General features: G+C 38.8%; 2 protein-coding genes across 2 annotated transcripts in view; one reads left to right on the forward strand and one right to left on the reverse strand.

Moving 5' to 3' along the window:
- Positions 1–6,171, forward strand: part of COL9A3 (collagen type IX alpha 3 chain) — a 73,536-nt gene extending 67,365 nt beyond the window's left edge. The window contains exons 29-31 of the mRNA XM_058178009.1: positions 2,193–2,375; positions 3,485–3,562; positions 5,913–6,171. Of these exons, the coding sequence (XP_058033992.1) occupies positions 2,193–2,375; positions 3,485–3,562; positions 5,913–6,097 (446 nt within the window). The 3' untranslated portion in view covers positions 6,098–6,171. The remainder of the gene's footprint in view (positions 1–2,192; positions 2,376–3,484; positions 3,563–5,912) is intronic.
- A 2,089-nt stretch (positions 6,172–8,260) lies between these two features.
- Positions 8,261–15,615, reverse strand: part of TCFL5 (transcription factor like 5) — a 32,711-nt gene continuing 25,356 nt past the window's right edge. Inside the window, exon 6 of the mRNA XM_058178008.1 lies at positions 8,261–8,383. Within this exon, the coding sequence (XP_058033991.1) occupies positions 8,261–8,383 (123 nt within the window). The remainder of the gene's footprint in view (positions 8,384–15,615) is intronic.

Genomic DNA, 15,615 nt, shown 5'->3' on the forward strand with positions numbered 1-15,615 from the left:
GAACCGCCCTGAGTCCTTCGGGAGAAGGGCGGTATATAAATGTAAATAATAAATAAATAAATAAATAAATAAATAAGTAGGAAATAGGAATTTGACATTTCTGAGTAAATATATGAGATACTGGAATAAGAATGGTTTAAAATCCATCCCTTGGGCACTCCAGAGTTTTTCTTTCCCCTTCTTTTAATGAAGTCCCTTTAATCCCTTGCATCGAGGTGGAGTCGGGGCCATTGAATCGAGCTGAGTATTTACTGGCCAGATGCCCTTCCTGACACCTATGAGAAGTTTATAGCAGATATTTTCTTTTTGCACCCAGAAACAGAAATATTTACCGCTAACTAGGATCGAACTCACAACCTCCTGATTGTGAGACAAGAGCTCCACCTGTAAAAAGGATGTTGAGACTCTAGAAAGAGTGCAGAGAAGAGCAACAAAGATGATTAGGGGACTGGAGGCTAAAACATATGAAGAACAGTTGCAGGAACTCGGTATGTCTAGTTTAATGAAAAGAAGGACTAGGGGAGACATGATAGCAGTGTTCCAATATCTCAGGGGTTGCCACAAAGAAAAGGGTGTCAAACTATTCTCCAAAACACCTGAGGGTAGAACAAGAAGCAATGGGTGGAAACTAATCAAGGAGAGAAGCAACCTAGAACTAAGGAGAAATTTCCTGACATTTACAACAATTAATCAGTGGAACAACATGCCTGCAGAAGTTGTAAATGCTCCAACACTGGAAATTTTTAAGAAAATGTTGGATAGCCATTTGTCTGAAATGGTGTAGGGTTTCCTGCCTGGGCAGGGGGTTGGACTAAAAGACCTCCAAGGTCCCTTCCAACTCTGATATTATTATTATTATTATTATTATTATTATTATTATTATTATTATTATTATTATTACTATTACTATTACTATTATTATTATTATTATTATTATTATTATCATCATCATCATCATCATCATCATCATCATCATCTCTAGGTCACTATGTCCCTCCTTGAGTAGGGGTATTCCAGAGTATTGATTGATTGTATCTAAAGTATTATTAATGTTATATTATATATTTTGGAATATTGCATCCAGTTTTGCTCACCCCGATATAAAAAAGATGTGGAGACTCTCAAAAGAGTGGTGAGAAGAGCAACAAAGATGATTAGGGAACTGGAGGCTAAAACATATGACAAACAGTTGCAGGAATTGGCTATGTCTAATTTAATGGAAAAAATGGACTAGGGGTGGCATGATAGCAGTGTTACAATATTTGAGGGGCTGCCACAAAGAAGAGAGAGTCAAACTATTCTCCAAAGCATCTGAGGGCAGGACAAGAAGCAATGGGTGGAAACTAATCAAGGAGAGAAGCAACTTAGAACTAAGGAGAAATTTTCTGACAGTGAGAACAATTAATCAGTGGAACAACTTGCCTCCAGAAATTGTAGGTGTTCCATTATTGGAGGCTTTTAAAAAGAGATTGGACAACCATTTGTCTGAAATAGTACAGGGCTTCCTATTTGAGTAGTGGGTTGGACTGGAAGACCTCCAAGGTCCTTCCAGCTCTGTTATTCTGTTAACATGCTGGCTGGGGAATTCTGGGAGTTGAAAATCCGCCCATCTTAAAGTTTCTAAGGTTGACAAACACTGCTCTAGAGAAATGTTTTTATCTATTTGGGCAGAATGAAAACTAAGGCTATTTCCAGCTCAGCTATATATTGGGTGAATGTCCCAGCTGGCACCAATTGTGCATGTGTGTATATGTGTGTGTGTACATCTACATCTCTATTTCTCTCTATCTCCATCCATCCATCCATCCATCCATCCTTCCTTCCTTTCTTCCCTCTCTCCCTCCCCCTCCTCTCCATCATCTATCTTTCTCTCATCTGTCAATATCATCTAGTTTTTCTGTGTTTTATTTTGCATTTTTAAAAACAGGCTAAAGCCCACAACGATTTTGGAGCAGTTGGCTTAAATTCAATCTTTAAAAAAAAGCTAAAAGGCGAAAGATTTATACGATCTGAAGAGAAACCAGAGTAAAAAAAAACCTTTTTTTTAAAATCCAAAATGGTTTGGCATGCTTTATTTTATAGCAAAATGTTTGCAAGCTTCTCTGGGAACTCTTTGAATTCTTCCACCGCATCCAGTGACAAATAAAAAAATCCACCCTGCAGCTTTTGTGTTTGTTTATTTTTAATTCCAGAGCATGTTGCCCAGTTAGCTGCTAATTTAAGGAAACCCTTGGCTCCTGGACTTATGGGGAAGCCCGGGCCCGCTGGACCTCCGGGGCCTGCTGGGGCAATAGGGAGCATTGGACATCCTGGGGCTCGTGGCCCACCTGGATACAGGGGACCCCCCGGGCATTTGGGAATTCCTGGTCCCAGAGGTGAGTAAAGTCCCAAAGAGATTACAGCAGTAGTGAAATTCAAATCTTTTTACAACCGGTTCTGTGGGCGTGGCTTGATGGATATGGCAGGGGAAGGATACTGCAAAATCCCCATTCCCTCCCCACTCCTGGGGGAAGGATACTGCAAAATCCCCATTCCCACCCCACTCCAGGGGGAAGGATACTGCAAAATCCCCATTCCCACCCCACTCCTGGAGGAAGGATACTGCAAACTCTCCATTCCCTCCCCACTCCTGGGGGAAAGATATTGCAAAATCTCCATTCCCACCCACATCAGGGGAAGGATATTGCAAAATCTCCATTCCCACCTCACTCCTGGGGGGATACTGCAAAATCTCCATTCCCTCCCCACTCCTGGGGGGAGGATACTGCAAAATCTCCATTCCCACCCACATCAGGGGAAGGATATTGCAAAATCTCCATTCCCACCTGGGGGGATACTGCAAAATCTCCATTCCCTCCCCTCTCCTGGGGGAAGGATACTGCAAAATCTCCATTCCCACCCCACTCTGGGAACAGCCAGAGGTGGTATTTGCCCGTTTTCCAAATTACTCAAAATTTCCGCTACCGGTTCTCCAGAACCTGTCAGAACCTGCTGAATTTCACCCCTGGATTATAGGTAGTCCTCAACTTACAATTATTTCATTAGTGACCATTTGAAGTTACAACAGCACTGAAAAAAGTGACTTATGACCGTTTTTCACACTTTACGACCATTGCAGCATCCCCATTGTCACCTGATCGAAATGCTATGCATTCATGACCGTTGCAGTGTCCTGGGGTCATGTGATCCCCTTTTTGTGACCTTCTAACAAGCAAAGTCAATGGGGAAGCCAGGTTCACGTAACCAACTACGTTACTAACTTCACAACTGCAGTGATTCACTTAACAACTCTGGCAAGGAAGGTTGTAAAATGGGGCAAAGCTCACTGAGCAACAGAAATTTCAGGATCGCTTCAGAAGTCAGACTTTGAGGAGTACCTGCAGTGCATTAAAACCTACGAAAGATTGGATTTGATGTTTTCTTTCCTAAGTCGGTTTGCAAAGAGCGTTCTTATTGATGGATCGATTTCATTTCAATTTTATAGGGGACTCAGGCGAGAAGGGAGACAAGGGAGTCCCTGGCAAAGGCGTTGATGGACCTGTTGGAGATCAAGGACCGCAAGGTAAGTTGAAAAGTGTCGTGTCCCACTCCTCCTCTGACGGCTGGGTCTGGGAAGTCTGTATCAAGTGTGGCCACGAAGCCTCTGCAGCTTTGCCAAATTCCTGTCAGAGTTCTCAGGGCAGGCAGGAATCCAAGGTGTGACTTCAGCAACCAGATGAGACTTTGCCTGACTCAAGGAATGCCAAAAAGCAGATCCTTTATATAGGCCATGGGGTGTGGCTCCATGACTCAGCACTTATCCAGGCCTGCGCCTCCCTTCCTTTTGCTGACGTCGCCTCTCCATTCTCCGGAAGCGGGGATCTGTCCACTTTTCGTCCTCCTGCTCAGCTGCCGGCAATTCTAGCTCGTGGCTGGCTTTGTGCTCACATGCTGTAGGGAGGTTTGTTTGTTCAGTCTGTCTGGGCATGGTGCCAGGGCTGGGGGCTGGAGGCATGCCGGGCCATTCTTCTTCACTATCAGTCTCTGACTCAGATAGCAGGAGATGGGAGGGGCCCGGCTGAGGAGGGGAGGGCGGGCAAGGCACAACAAAAAGAATATTCTCCAGGAGAATGTCTCTGGGGATTCTCCAATCATCCAGGACATGGTTGTCCCCAAAGACGCTTTCTAAAAAGTAACTGGCGTTTTTTCATTGTTTTTCCCCCCATTGAAAACGTTTCACTTCTTATGCAAGAAGCTTCTTCGGTTCTAGCTGAATGGGGGGGAATCGAAAGATTTCTAGCAGGAGTGTGAAACTTGATCTCATTGAGGGCTGCACCAGGGTTGTGTTTGACCTCGGGGGAGGGGGGAGGGCGTGGCCAGGGTGGATGTGGCCAGCTCAACGTCACTTGTGTCAGGAGCGCCTATGGCGGCCCGAGCACTCTGGCAGTGAAAACAGCTCAGGAAGTCTGTCGGCGGCCCTTCTGAGCACCGTTTTCACTGGCAGAGGCACCATGGTCCAGTCCTTTCCTGTTTCTAGGGCAGCCCCATGGATTTAAGCACTTGGCGGATTGGCTCTGGTCCCCAGGCCTTGAGTTTGACACCTTTGTTTTATAGTCTTTGCAGTCCTCGTTAGCACTCTTGAAGGTTGGTCATTAGCTCGGTGAAGCCACTTGGGGATTTATGTGTACCCTCAGGGTCACCTGAATCAGAGTGCAAATGGGTGTGGAATCAGTGGTGAAATCCTCCACGGATTGCCACCGGTTTGCTTCCCCCCACATGCACAGTGCGCATCAAAAGCATGCTGCATGCACATGTGGCACTGCGAGCCAAACGCGCTCTTTGCACGGAAAAAGAAGGCTTGACAAAGTAAATAGAACCGCGAGAGGGGAACAGCTGTGCTGTTTAGATTCACTAGAAAGCAGGATTTCTAACAAATATAAACCACACGGCGCAGCTAATCATTGGAAATACCGGTTCAGATGAACCAGTAGCTTTTTTTTACTACCGGTTCGCCCAAACTGGTGCAAACTGGTAGCATTTCATCCCAGTGTGGAACAGTGAAAATCATCTTTGGTACTTTCTGCTGGTGAATGTTCCTACTTTCCTAACCACCAAGGCTGGATGTTCCTGGCTTTCTCTGGAGGCTTTGTAAATATGTTTCATCTGGATATTTTCAAGAGTTTTAGCTTTTTTCTATAACATTTTCTATTACTGTACATATAAATATTTAAAAAATATTTTTGAGCCATTAACAGGAGTGGTCACCTTAAATGAACCAAAAGCTTAGCCGTAATTCAAAATTCAGAGTTTTCTAATGAAAACTTGACAATTTTAAAATGCTGAGATTGATGTCTACCGAAGACTTCATGAACGTAAGACATAGAAATGAATTATAACATATCTCATGCAAATTAGGTGCACCGAGCAAAATTGGAACCTGAATATGTATTTGTTTGAGGAAAAGCATACTGTAATATATTCAAATTTTGTTGGGACTTGTAGGGGAAAAAATAGCTAATTCAAGGAACCAAGTGGCAATTTGCAAAGGTGAGAGAAATTGAACGCAGCTGAAATTGACAGGTTTCTCCATGTCAACCAATATAGAGCTGGCGGGGGGAGGGGGAGGGTGTCTCCAAATTTGGCAACTTTTATGAAGACCATAAACTTCAGTTCCCAGAATTCCCCAGCCAACCATCTGGAGTTGAAGTCCACAAGTTTTAAAGTTTCCAAATTTAGAGACCCCTTGATCTAGGTCAAGAAGTTGGCAATCTAGATCAATATCTAGATATGGAGGAAGAAAAACGGCCCTCTGAACACACTTAGCTTTAAAACCAAACCAAATCAAAAATTGTGATTGCTTTTTTAGCTGGTGCCTTTGTCCTTGAAAATATGCCGAATAACATGCTGAGCCTTTTGTTTTTCCCCCTCCTAAGGACCACCAGGTGTTCCTGGAATCAGGAAAGATGGTCGGAATGGTGCGCCCGGGGATCCTGGGTTACCAGGGGACACTGGAAGACCAGGCTCAGCTGGAGCACAAGGAACTCCAGGACTCTGTGACACATCTGCCTGTATGGGAGCTGCTGCTAGCGGGAAATTCAAGAATCGTAAAGCTGCATGAAGTTGAATGAAATGAGGAAAGGGAAGCATGACATTCAATGGAATTGTTACCAAAAGAGAATATTTGTAGCTCAAGGTTGAACTGTGGGGCCCTTGGTGCTCTCTGAGCTTGATGGTTTTCTTGCAGAAGTTTAGTTATCCAACTAGGCAACATCATCAGTGCATTGATGATGTCACCTAGTTTGGTAATGAAACGTCTGCAAGAAAACCTCGAACCTTAGAGAGGATGAAGGACCCTCACAATGGAATTGTTCATACACAGTGAAAGAAACATTGCCCTGCTTGAAAGAAAGTTAATAAAATGCTATATTTCAGTTCCACTGGAGAAGAAAAGATCAACTTATGCATAATGGACCCTGTAGTTAATTTCTATTTCATGCCATGTATAAACGATCAGTTTTTTGAAGAGATGCACCGTTATTCTTGAAGTATTTTCCAGTTAGAGTGTTTCCTTCTTCCTAAGATTAGATCAGTTTTTGCAGTGACTTCATTTGGCACTATTTGGTGTTTATTAATCCCGTATTATTACTGGTAAAATAACAGATATAAATGTTGTATTATTTGCCAGATGGTCCAACTGTACATACCTGGGCAGATAATTCAGACAGGCAATTTAGATGTCGTCCTGTTAAATGGCTAGGAAGTGGGATACTTTGCAGAGCTCCCAATTTTGACTGGGTTCACAAATGTAAAGGGTGAATTGAATCAGACTGGATGATTAAAATTACCCTTTATAAAATGTGCATAATTCAAAGATTCCCTTGAAATTCACTCCCCTAAATTTTGGATCCACAGCAGCTTAATCTATTGGATCAGAAGCCATGTTGGACATCCATTTGAGTTTTTGTGGGTGTGAATTAATCACAACTGCACTGGAAACAGATTCTACAACATTCAGTGGAATATCATGATATACTTAGAGCCCACTCTAGGGTGTGAATTCTTAGTAAATGTCCATTCTAATGCATGGTTTATGAGGAAAAATGTGCACACCTCTGTTTCTTAAGAGATGAATTTAAACATTTCTCCATTATTATAAAGGCTATTCAGTAACAACACATTATACCCTTTCCACATTAAGTATTGATACAAACCCAAAGCACAGAAAACAATCAAAAATGAGTTGTATACATTACGGTAAAAATACATTTAAAAACTGTAATATTGTGCCTGCCTATCTTATAATAGGCTAATTCGGCTTTCTTTTCGTTTTTTTAATTTGGTGATTGAAAATAAAGGGTCCTCACAAGTACGAATATCCGTGATTTAAACAGTATTTATTTTGTGATAAGTTCTGTATAAGAATACCTATTAGCATTATCTGTTCTGATAAAGCCACTGTCAATTAAATATGCTAAATACATCCGCTTTCCTAACAAATATAGCTAGTAGTTATCTTTTAAAAAATGAAAGGAAAAAAATATGTGCACTTAAAATTCATGTATTTTTACAAAATATCACTTTTGCACTAGAAGAATGGGAATTGTCACATAAAACACCAGAGAAGTAGATGAGAGTTTCATCAGAACTTACAGTTGCATTTCTTCTATCCACTGAAATGGATGTTTGTACAAAATATAATCTTTTTCTTTATCCTGAATGAGAAGTTCTTAGAGAAAGTGCAAAACATATTTAAAATAGTAGTGTGTTTGTAACGCATGGTGAACAGCTTTTTCTATAGATTTTAGTTTTACAGGGTATGAACTTTGAAAAAGGGAAGATCTGAGCTACTATATACAATTACCATTTTTATATAGTTTATAAATTACTTACATTTCTTCTTCCAATACCAAAACTGGTTTCTCATGGCACATCTATTAATTTATATAAATATGAGCACGCTCAAGAGGGGAAAAACAGGTTGCTACACATTTTAATTATTATATATATTTGATAAAACAAAATCAAAAATAGGAATGAGATGGGGAGTAGCATGTACTAGTCTTGAACAATATTTTTGCCCTGCCTCAAAATGAAAAGCTCTACTAAATTAACATTGTTGGTTTTGTTCTTTTTTCCTTGTTTTGAATAAACTTGTCATTTCTTCGGTGTTTATATATATATTTATATCCTGTCGACCATATTATAAGAAAAGTCCAGTGGGTGAATTTAGGCTTAGACATCCTGGATCATTTTTCACCAGCTCTTGAATATGAAGATCGTATTATTTCATGTCCGTAGATGTACTATTTTGTGTGATCTCCTGGGCTGCACAGGTTGCTATGGGATCTGATCTTGTTAATTTTAGCCTTCTGCCTGTTTTACCACAGAATACAGTTTCGAATTCCTAAAATTAAAAAAAAAAAAAGCAATTCCAGGATGAATAAATAACGTTTATGACAACTCTATGTACAAAGATCTCCCTAAAGACAGTCAATACAGTGACATCTAAAGTTATGTGGCTTCTCTCAAAAACTGTTTGTAGAGTATTTTTTTTAAGGTCCAGTACATACAAACATACTTGATCAATACAAATTATTTTAATAACATTGATAACCAGCTACTTTACTCAGGTGTAATAGAACGGCTGAATGTAATAAGCAGCTGAAAAACATGAAGCTTATCAAGTGATTTGCCATTGCCTCTTTCCTAGGGCTGAGAGAGAGTGACTGGCCCAAGGTCACTCAGCTGGTTTTGTGCATAAGGTGAAACTAGAACTCATAGTCCCATTCACTGCCCCCCCCTCCCAGGCCGCCTCCAGCTTCTAGCCTGATGCCTTCACCACTACATCAAACAGGCTCTGGATTAAACCTGTTCTTTTGCTCTATTGAATGTAGCTCAAGAACTAATGAATCCACAACTAAAGGAAAGGCATGGTCCCTAGCATCTTTTTCTGCCTGGTTCACCTTAGGAACATCTTAAGGACAGTAACTTCAAGACTGAGATGAGTATTGATTGGCTGCTCCATAATTATTTGGTTGTATCTTATTGTTTACTGAGTACCTGATTTGACATTTCTAGGGTGAAACCTTTGATTGACATGTCCTTCTAGTCTAGAATCTAAAGTTTAAATCTGGTACCTGTCTTAGCTTCACAGCTTTATTCGATGTAAAAAATAATAGGATCTACTCAAAACCAATGTAGTCAAATTCAGCTAAGCTTTAGTTTAATTGTGAACATGTGTGTTTCAGTCACTGACACCCTTTCAGAGTGAGAATTTTGTGCAGACTGAGCCAATTGGCGAATCTGTGGCACGTGTGCCAGAGGTGGCATGCATCAACCTCTCTGATGGCACCAGGGGTGAAATGCTACTGGTTCGGACTGATTCTCCCGAACCAGTAGTAAAATGTAACCCATTTGGGTGAACCGGTAGTAAAAAAAAAATGCTACCAGTTCAGGCGAACCGGTATTTCCGACTATCAGCTGTGCCAAGTGATTTAGATTCGCTAGAAAGCAGGAAATCCTGCTTACTAGCAAATCTAAAACGCGCAGCACAGCTGTTCCACCCCCTCACTGTTCTACTTACCTTTGCAGACTCAGAAAAGACTCCTTAATCCTCTCTCAACACTGCGCGGTAGCGCATGTGGTGTGCATGCACACTAAGCATGCGTTTCATGCATCGCACATGTGCGCACAAAGCAAACCAGTAGCAAAGCAAACTGGTAGACTTCAGAGGATTTCAGCCCTGTATGGCACACGAGCCGTCACCCCAGCTCAGCTCCACCGCGCATGCGTGCACACCTCCCACTGCCCAGCTGGTTTTCAGATCTCTGCTGCGCATGCAAAGGGGGGCAGAGGGTGTGGCGGGGGTCTGCACGCACATGTGAGGGAGCAATGATGTGTTGGGGGGTGTACATGCGGGGGGCCATGCAGGGGGCATTTGGGGGGTTTGGGCATGCACACATGCTTTCACATATGCACATGCGAGCTTTGGGCACTCAGTCCAGAAAAGGTTAGCCATCCCTGGTCTATGAGATATATATGAGTGCGTTTGCAAAAATTATGATTTAATGTGATCCTAAACAGTTTACAGCATGAACAACAATGAGAAAGGTTTATATGAAGTACAATAATACCAATTGCTTAAAACAAGAGAGCAAGAAGGTAATAGAAATGGTCTGCCTTCTTAACAAGAATATTCTGCCTGTCCCCCTTGCACAGGGTTTTCCATTTTACCAGAATCCAGTCTGTTTTATCCTAACAAAGTTTTCTTCTAATCTCTGGAAAAACTCTAAAACTGATTTTAGCTCTCTCTTTTTTTTTGTCAAGTTTTTTTTTATTTTTTAGACAACAGACAACAACATACAAAACATCTTTTCTGAACAAAATATCGGCCAGGTACATGTTCACATCCAATCTGGTTATTTTCCAACCCTCCTTCCATGCTTTCAACAATATATTTTCTCTCATTTTTCTTTCCTTATTTGCAATCGTCTTAAAAGTCTAATCTTATCTTTCACCCCCATCTTTAAACTTTTATCCAATTATACTTCTTCACCCACTTTACTCCCATTTATATTAAACCCTTTTATTTCCCCTTAATATATATTCTGATATAGTGTATCTTCTGCTTAACATCATCATCAATCATATCTTTACATTTCAATGACAATTTATAAATTGTTTTCCATAATCCAAAGGAAAAAAAAGAGAAAAGAGAACAAGCAAAAACTCAGTTTAAGAAATTTTACATAATAACTTTTACAATATCATTAAAGCTAAAAATCCATTATAGCCTTCAATCAACTTTTCTGATATTAGAATTCACTCTCATTATTTAAATGTTTCAAATCACCTTAATAGTTCAACCAGTTTCAATTTCAATTTCAATTCTTTTTTATTTTCCTTTTTTTTCTCTTTCTCCTTTTTATCCTTCTTCCTCTTAAAATTCTTTACTCCCTTTGTTTGTCCTGAATTTCCGTCCACTCTCCTTCCCTTCCCCCATTTTTAGCTTTTCTCCACTGATCCCTAAGTAATCTTTTGACTTTGTATTTTTTTCTCCTTCTGTCACTCCTTGTTTCTTCCTCCCTTCCTTTTTTTTTAACCCGTCTTATTTGCAATACTTTTCTATTTAAAGTCCTCATCCCCCTTTTAATAATTTCTTTTTTCTTATTACTAATCCCAGTGTTATCTTCTAATTTCTTTGTGCTGTTTCCCTTTTAGTTTTCCCCTTCTTTATAAATCCTCTCATCTCTCTCTTTAGACTCATTTAAAATTTCACAATCATTTAAAGATTTATCATCAACATTTTTTTTTTGTCTTCCAATACTCTCTCTTGCTTCATGGTTTCTTTATTTGATGTAAATTCCGGTGTCGCTCCTACTTCCTTTGTTCCCGTTTTCCTTATGGTCTTGTAATTATTTCTTTTATTTCTTGTTTTAGAGTCATATACATCTTTTTCATCATTTCGATTATTCCCTGCACCATTTTGTATTTTCAAAGTTATATTTCTTGTTTATTATCAAAGTCAAACAGCGTACAGGAAAAAACCTCCCTCTTGGTTCTCACCAGTCTTATCTCTCTCCAGTAGAGGAATTTTCCACAAAATGCTAGTCAATGTAGTTTTCTCTTCCGCCTGAGGGTATCTTTTTACAATCCACAACCTAATCAACAATTAATGAAGGTATCCATTTTGTTTCTTTTGTTTAAAGCTGCACTTTATTTTACTTTAGTTTTTTAACTGTTCCAGTTATTTCCAATTAGTTCAATTTAAAATCAACATCCCAATTTAATTAGTTCCAGCTCACAGGAGAAGAGAAAAGTCAGAAAGGTTTCCCATGTTGTAATTCTAAATACCCCGTCGTCGTCTTCTTTTTCCCCCCCTTCTTGTATTCCAACAGCAAATTTTAAAAGTTCGTAAATTTTCCAACTTTGTTTAAAGGATTCCTTCCCCCCCCCTTTTTTTTTGTCAAGTTTTTTTATTTTTAGACAACAGAAAACAACATACAAAACATCTTTTCTGAACAAAATATCGGCCAGGTACATGTTCACATCCAATCTGGTTATTTTCAACCTCCTTCCATGCTTTCATCAATATATTTCTCTCATTTTTCTTTCCTTATTTGCAATCGTCTTAAAAGTCTAATCTTATCTTTCACCCCCATCTTTAAACTTTTATCCAATTATACTTCTTCACCCACTTTACTCCCATTTATATTAAACCCTTTTATTTCCCCTTAATATATATTCTGATATAGTGTATCTTCTGCTTAACATCATCATCAATCATATCTTTACATTTCAATGACAATTTATAAATTGTTTTCCATAATCAAAGGAAAAAAGAGAAAAGAGAACAAGCAAAAACTCAGTTTAAGAAATTTTACATAATAACTTTTACAATATCATTAAAGCTAAAAATCCATTATAGCCTTCAATCAACTTTTCTGATATTAGAATTCACTCTCATTATTTAAATGTTTCAAATCACCTTAATAGTTCAACCAGTTTCAATTTCAATTTCAATTCTTTTTTATTTTCCTTTTTTTTCTCTTTCTCCTTTTTATCCTTCTTCCTCTTAAAATTCTTTACTCCTTTGTTTGTCCTGAATTTCCGTCCACTCTCCTTCCTTCCCCATTTTTAGCTTTTCTCCACTGATCCCTAAGTAATCTTTTGACTTTGTATTTTTCTCCTTCTGTCACTCCTTGTTTCTTCCTCCCTTTTTTTTTAACCCGTCTTATTTGCAATACTTTTCTATTTAAAGTCCTCATCCCCCTTTTAATAATTTCTTTTTTCTTATTACTAATCCCAGTGTTATCTTCTAATTTCTTTGTGCTGTTTCCCTTTTAGTTTTCCCCTTCTTTATAAATCCTCTCATCTCTCTCTTTAGACTCATTTAAAATTTCACAATCATTTAAAGATTTATCATCAACATTTTTTTTTTGTCTTCCAATACTCTCTCTTGCTTCATGGTTTCTTTATTTGATGTAAATTCCGGTGTCGCTCCTACTTCCTTTGTTCCCGTTTTCCTTATGGTCTTGTAATTATTTCTTTTATTTCTTGTTTTAGAGTCATATACATCTTTTTCATCATTTCGATTATTCCCTGCACCATTCTGTATTTTCAAAGTTATATTTCTTGTTTATTATCAAAGTCAAACAGCGTACAGGAAAAAACCTCCCTCTTGGTTCTCACCAGTCTTATCTCTCTCCAGTAGAGGAATTTTCCACAAAATGCTAGTCAATGTAGTTTTCTCTTCCGCCTGAGGGTATCTTTTTACAATCCACAACCTAATCAACAATTAATGAAGGTATCCATTTTGTTTCTTTTGTTTAAAGCTGCACTTTATTTTACTTTAGTTTTTTAACTGTTCCAGTTATTTCCAATTAGTTCAATTTAAAATCAACATCCCAATTTAATTAGTTCCAGCTCACAGGAGAAGAGAAAAGTCAGAAAGGTTTCCCATGTTGTAATTCTAAATACCCCGTCGTCGTCTTCTTTTTTCCCCCCTTCTTGTATTCCAACAGCAAATTTTAAAAGTTCGTAAATTTTCCAACTTTGTTTAAAGGATTCCTTCCCCCCCCCTTTTTTTTTTTTGAGGGGTCTCCACTTCAATTTAAAAATCCCCATTTCTCTCGAATCCTTGGGTAAAGCTTCCATTTCTCTTAATTACATTGTGTTTACATGCCTTCTTAGTTTAGCTGCTATTCCACCGCCAAAGATTTTTTCCCAGATGTCAAATAAAATATTTTCTTGTGAGTTGGTGTTCACTCAGCCAACTTCAACATTTTGTTCAAATCACTGCTCCTGTTCAAAATCTTGTCCGGTTGCCCCAGTTTATTAATGGCTGCGGTAGCCGCCACCACCGCTGTTGAGCCAGATAGCTTTCCTCTGACCTCTGAGGAACTTGCCGGTTCCTCTTGGTCATCCAAGGTACCTCTCCTTTTTCACCATCCCTACAGGACAGTTCCGATCCGAAGACCCCTCAAATGACAGTTTGTCAGCCTGGGGAATTCGCAAAGCTTAGCAGAGCTCGCTCTTCCCCGTCCGTCTCGCTGCGACGCTGCCGAGTTTTTCTGATTTTTGGTTCTTGAAGCACTGAAGAAGTTAATATAGTGAGCACTGATTGGCAAAATAAAGTATTTATTATGGTGTACTGCTTTTAAATATCATATATTTCTTATAAATTTTACATTCTATATATTATACTTTTTATGACTTATACCTTAGGTTTTATGGTTACTCTCGAGCCAGGAATACCATCTATTCCAAATTTGATAGTACTCGGATTCTTCCCTCTCCTTCATTTCCATAGACAATCTATCCATTTCTGCACATTCATAGATTTTCCTTATTATCATGTGGTCTGGAGGAATGTCAGTCTGTTTCCAATTCTATGCTAAAGCAATTCTACTTGCCATTAATATATGTAACATTATGTATTGTAATTTTTTCCCCATTTTCCCATCAAGTCATCTAGTCCAACCCCCTACTCATTCAGGAGACCTGTACTAGGGATTCTAACCGTCAAACTGCCAACCTTTCTGAATGACAAGCTCAGTGTCTTAGCCACTGAGCCACCTGGTCAGGCTCTTCCCCTCCATTTCAATATCAGTAGGTCATGGTCCGCCCATGTATTTGGTATTATCTCTACCTCCTCTATTTTTTTGCTTAATTCCAGATCCATCCATACCAGGTCTATCCTGGACCATGAACAATGTGGGTTAGACAAAAAGATATACTGTCTTTTTTGTGGATTTAATTCTCTCCAAACTTCCTTTGGATTCAGCTCTTGCCTCATATCAAAAAATGTCGACTACATACTTTGTACATTCATTGAGGATCCTGTTTCTCTCCTCACAAAACGTCTCCTATTAATTTCTGTCCTGCTGGGGAAGCCATCATCTGTATCGTTTTCTTTGCAGTTTTAATGATCGTCGCCGTACTTGTCATATCTAAACTCTTAAAGAGCTTCCTCCACAGTACCATAAATTACCTATTCTTTGTTTCCTCAAAGAGCTTTCTTCTAGTAAAAATTCCTTCTACTCCGCTCACTTATCATATAACTACTATTAACAGATAGATCTTGCTCTTATATTGATATTCCCCCTATAGCTTAGCCATTATTGTCCAAAGCGCTGCTTACTAAACTAATTAACAATTAAGTTCTACAATTAATTCTACAATTCTAATTAGTAATACCGTTATCAATTCCAATCAAAGTTCATTTAACAATACACAAACAGAATACCTTATAATAATTAAAAAAAAAGTGTAACCAAAATATAAATTATTTAAAACTAAGTTTTATATATCAAGTTCAATCCAATATTTCCTCTTAATCCATTTGTCTATTTATAAAATCTAATATATAGGTCTAAGTGTACCTCTATCAATTATATAGATTATATAGATATTATCATAGATAAATTAGATGGTAAATAATAACTATAAAAGTACACAGTAATAAATGATAATAAATAGTCAATATACACGACTGGCCACAGATCTTTCCAATCCACAATCTTTCACCAATTTTAGATAGGTCCTTCTCTCTTCAGTCTTGCTATTCCATCCACACCTCCTCTGCTCTCAACTTTACAAGTCCAAAGTCCAAGATGTCAGCTCCTTCTAATATGC

Source organism: Ahaetulla prasina, chromosome 3, assembly GCF_028640845.1.
Source record: "Ahaetulla prasina isolate Xishuangbanna chromosome 3, ASM2864084v1, whole genome shotgun sequence".
NCBI classification, from domain to species: domain Eukaryota; kingdom Metazoa; phylum Chordata; class Lepidosauria; order Squamata; family Colubridae; genus Ahaetulla; species Ahaetulla prasina.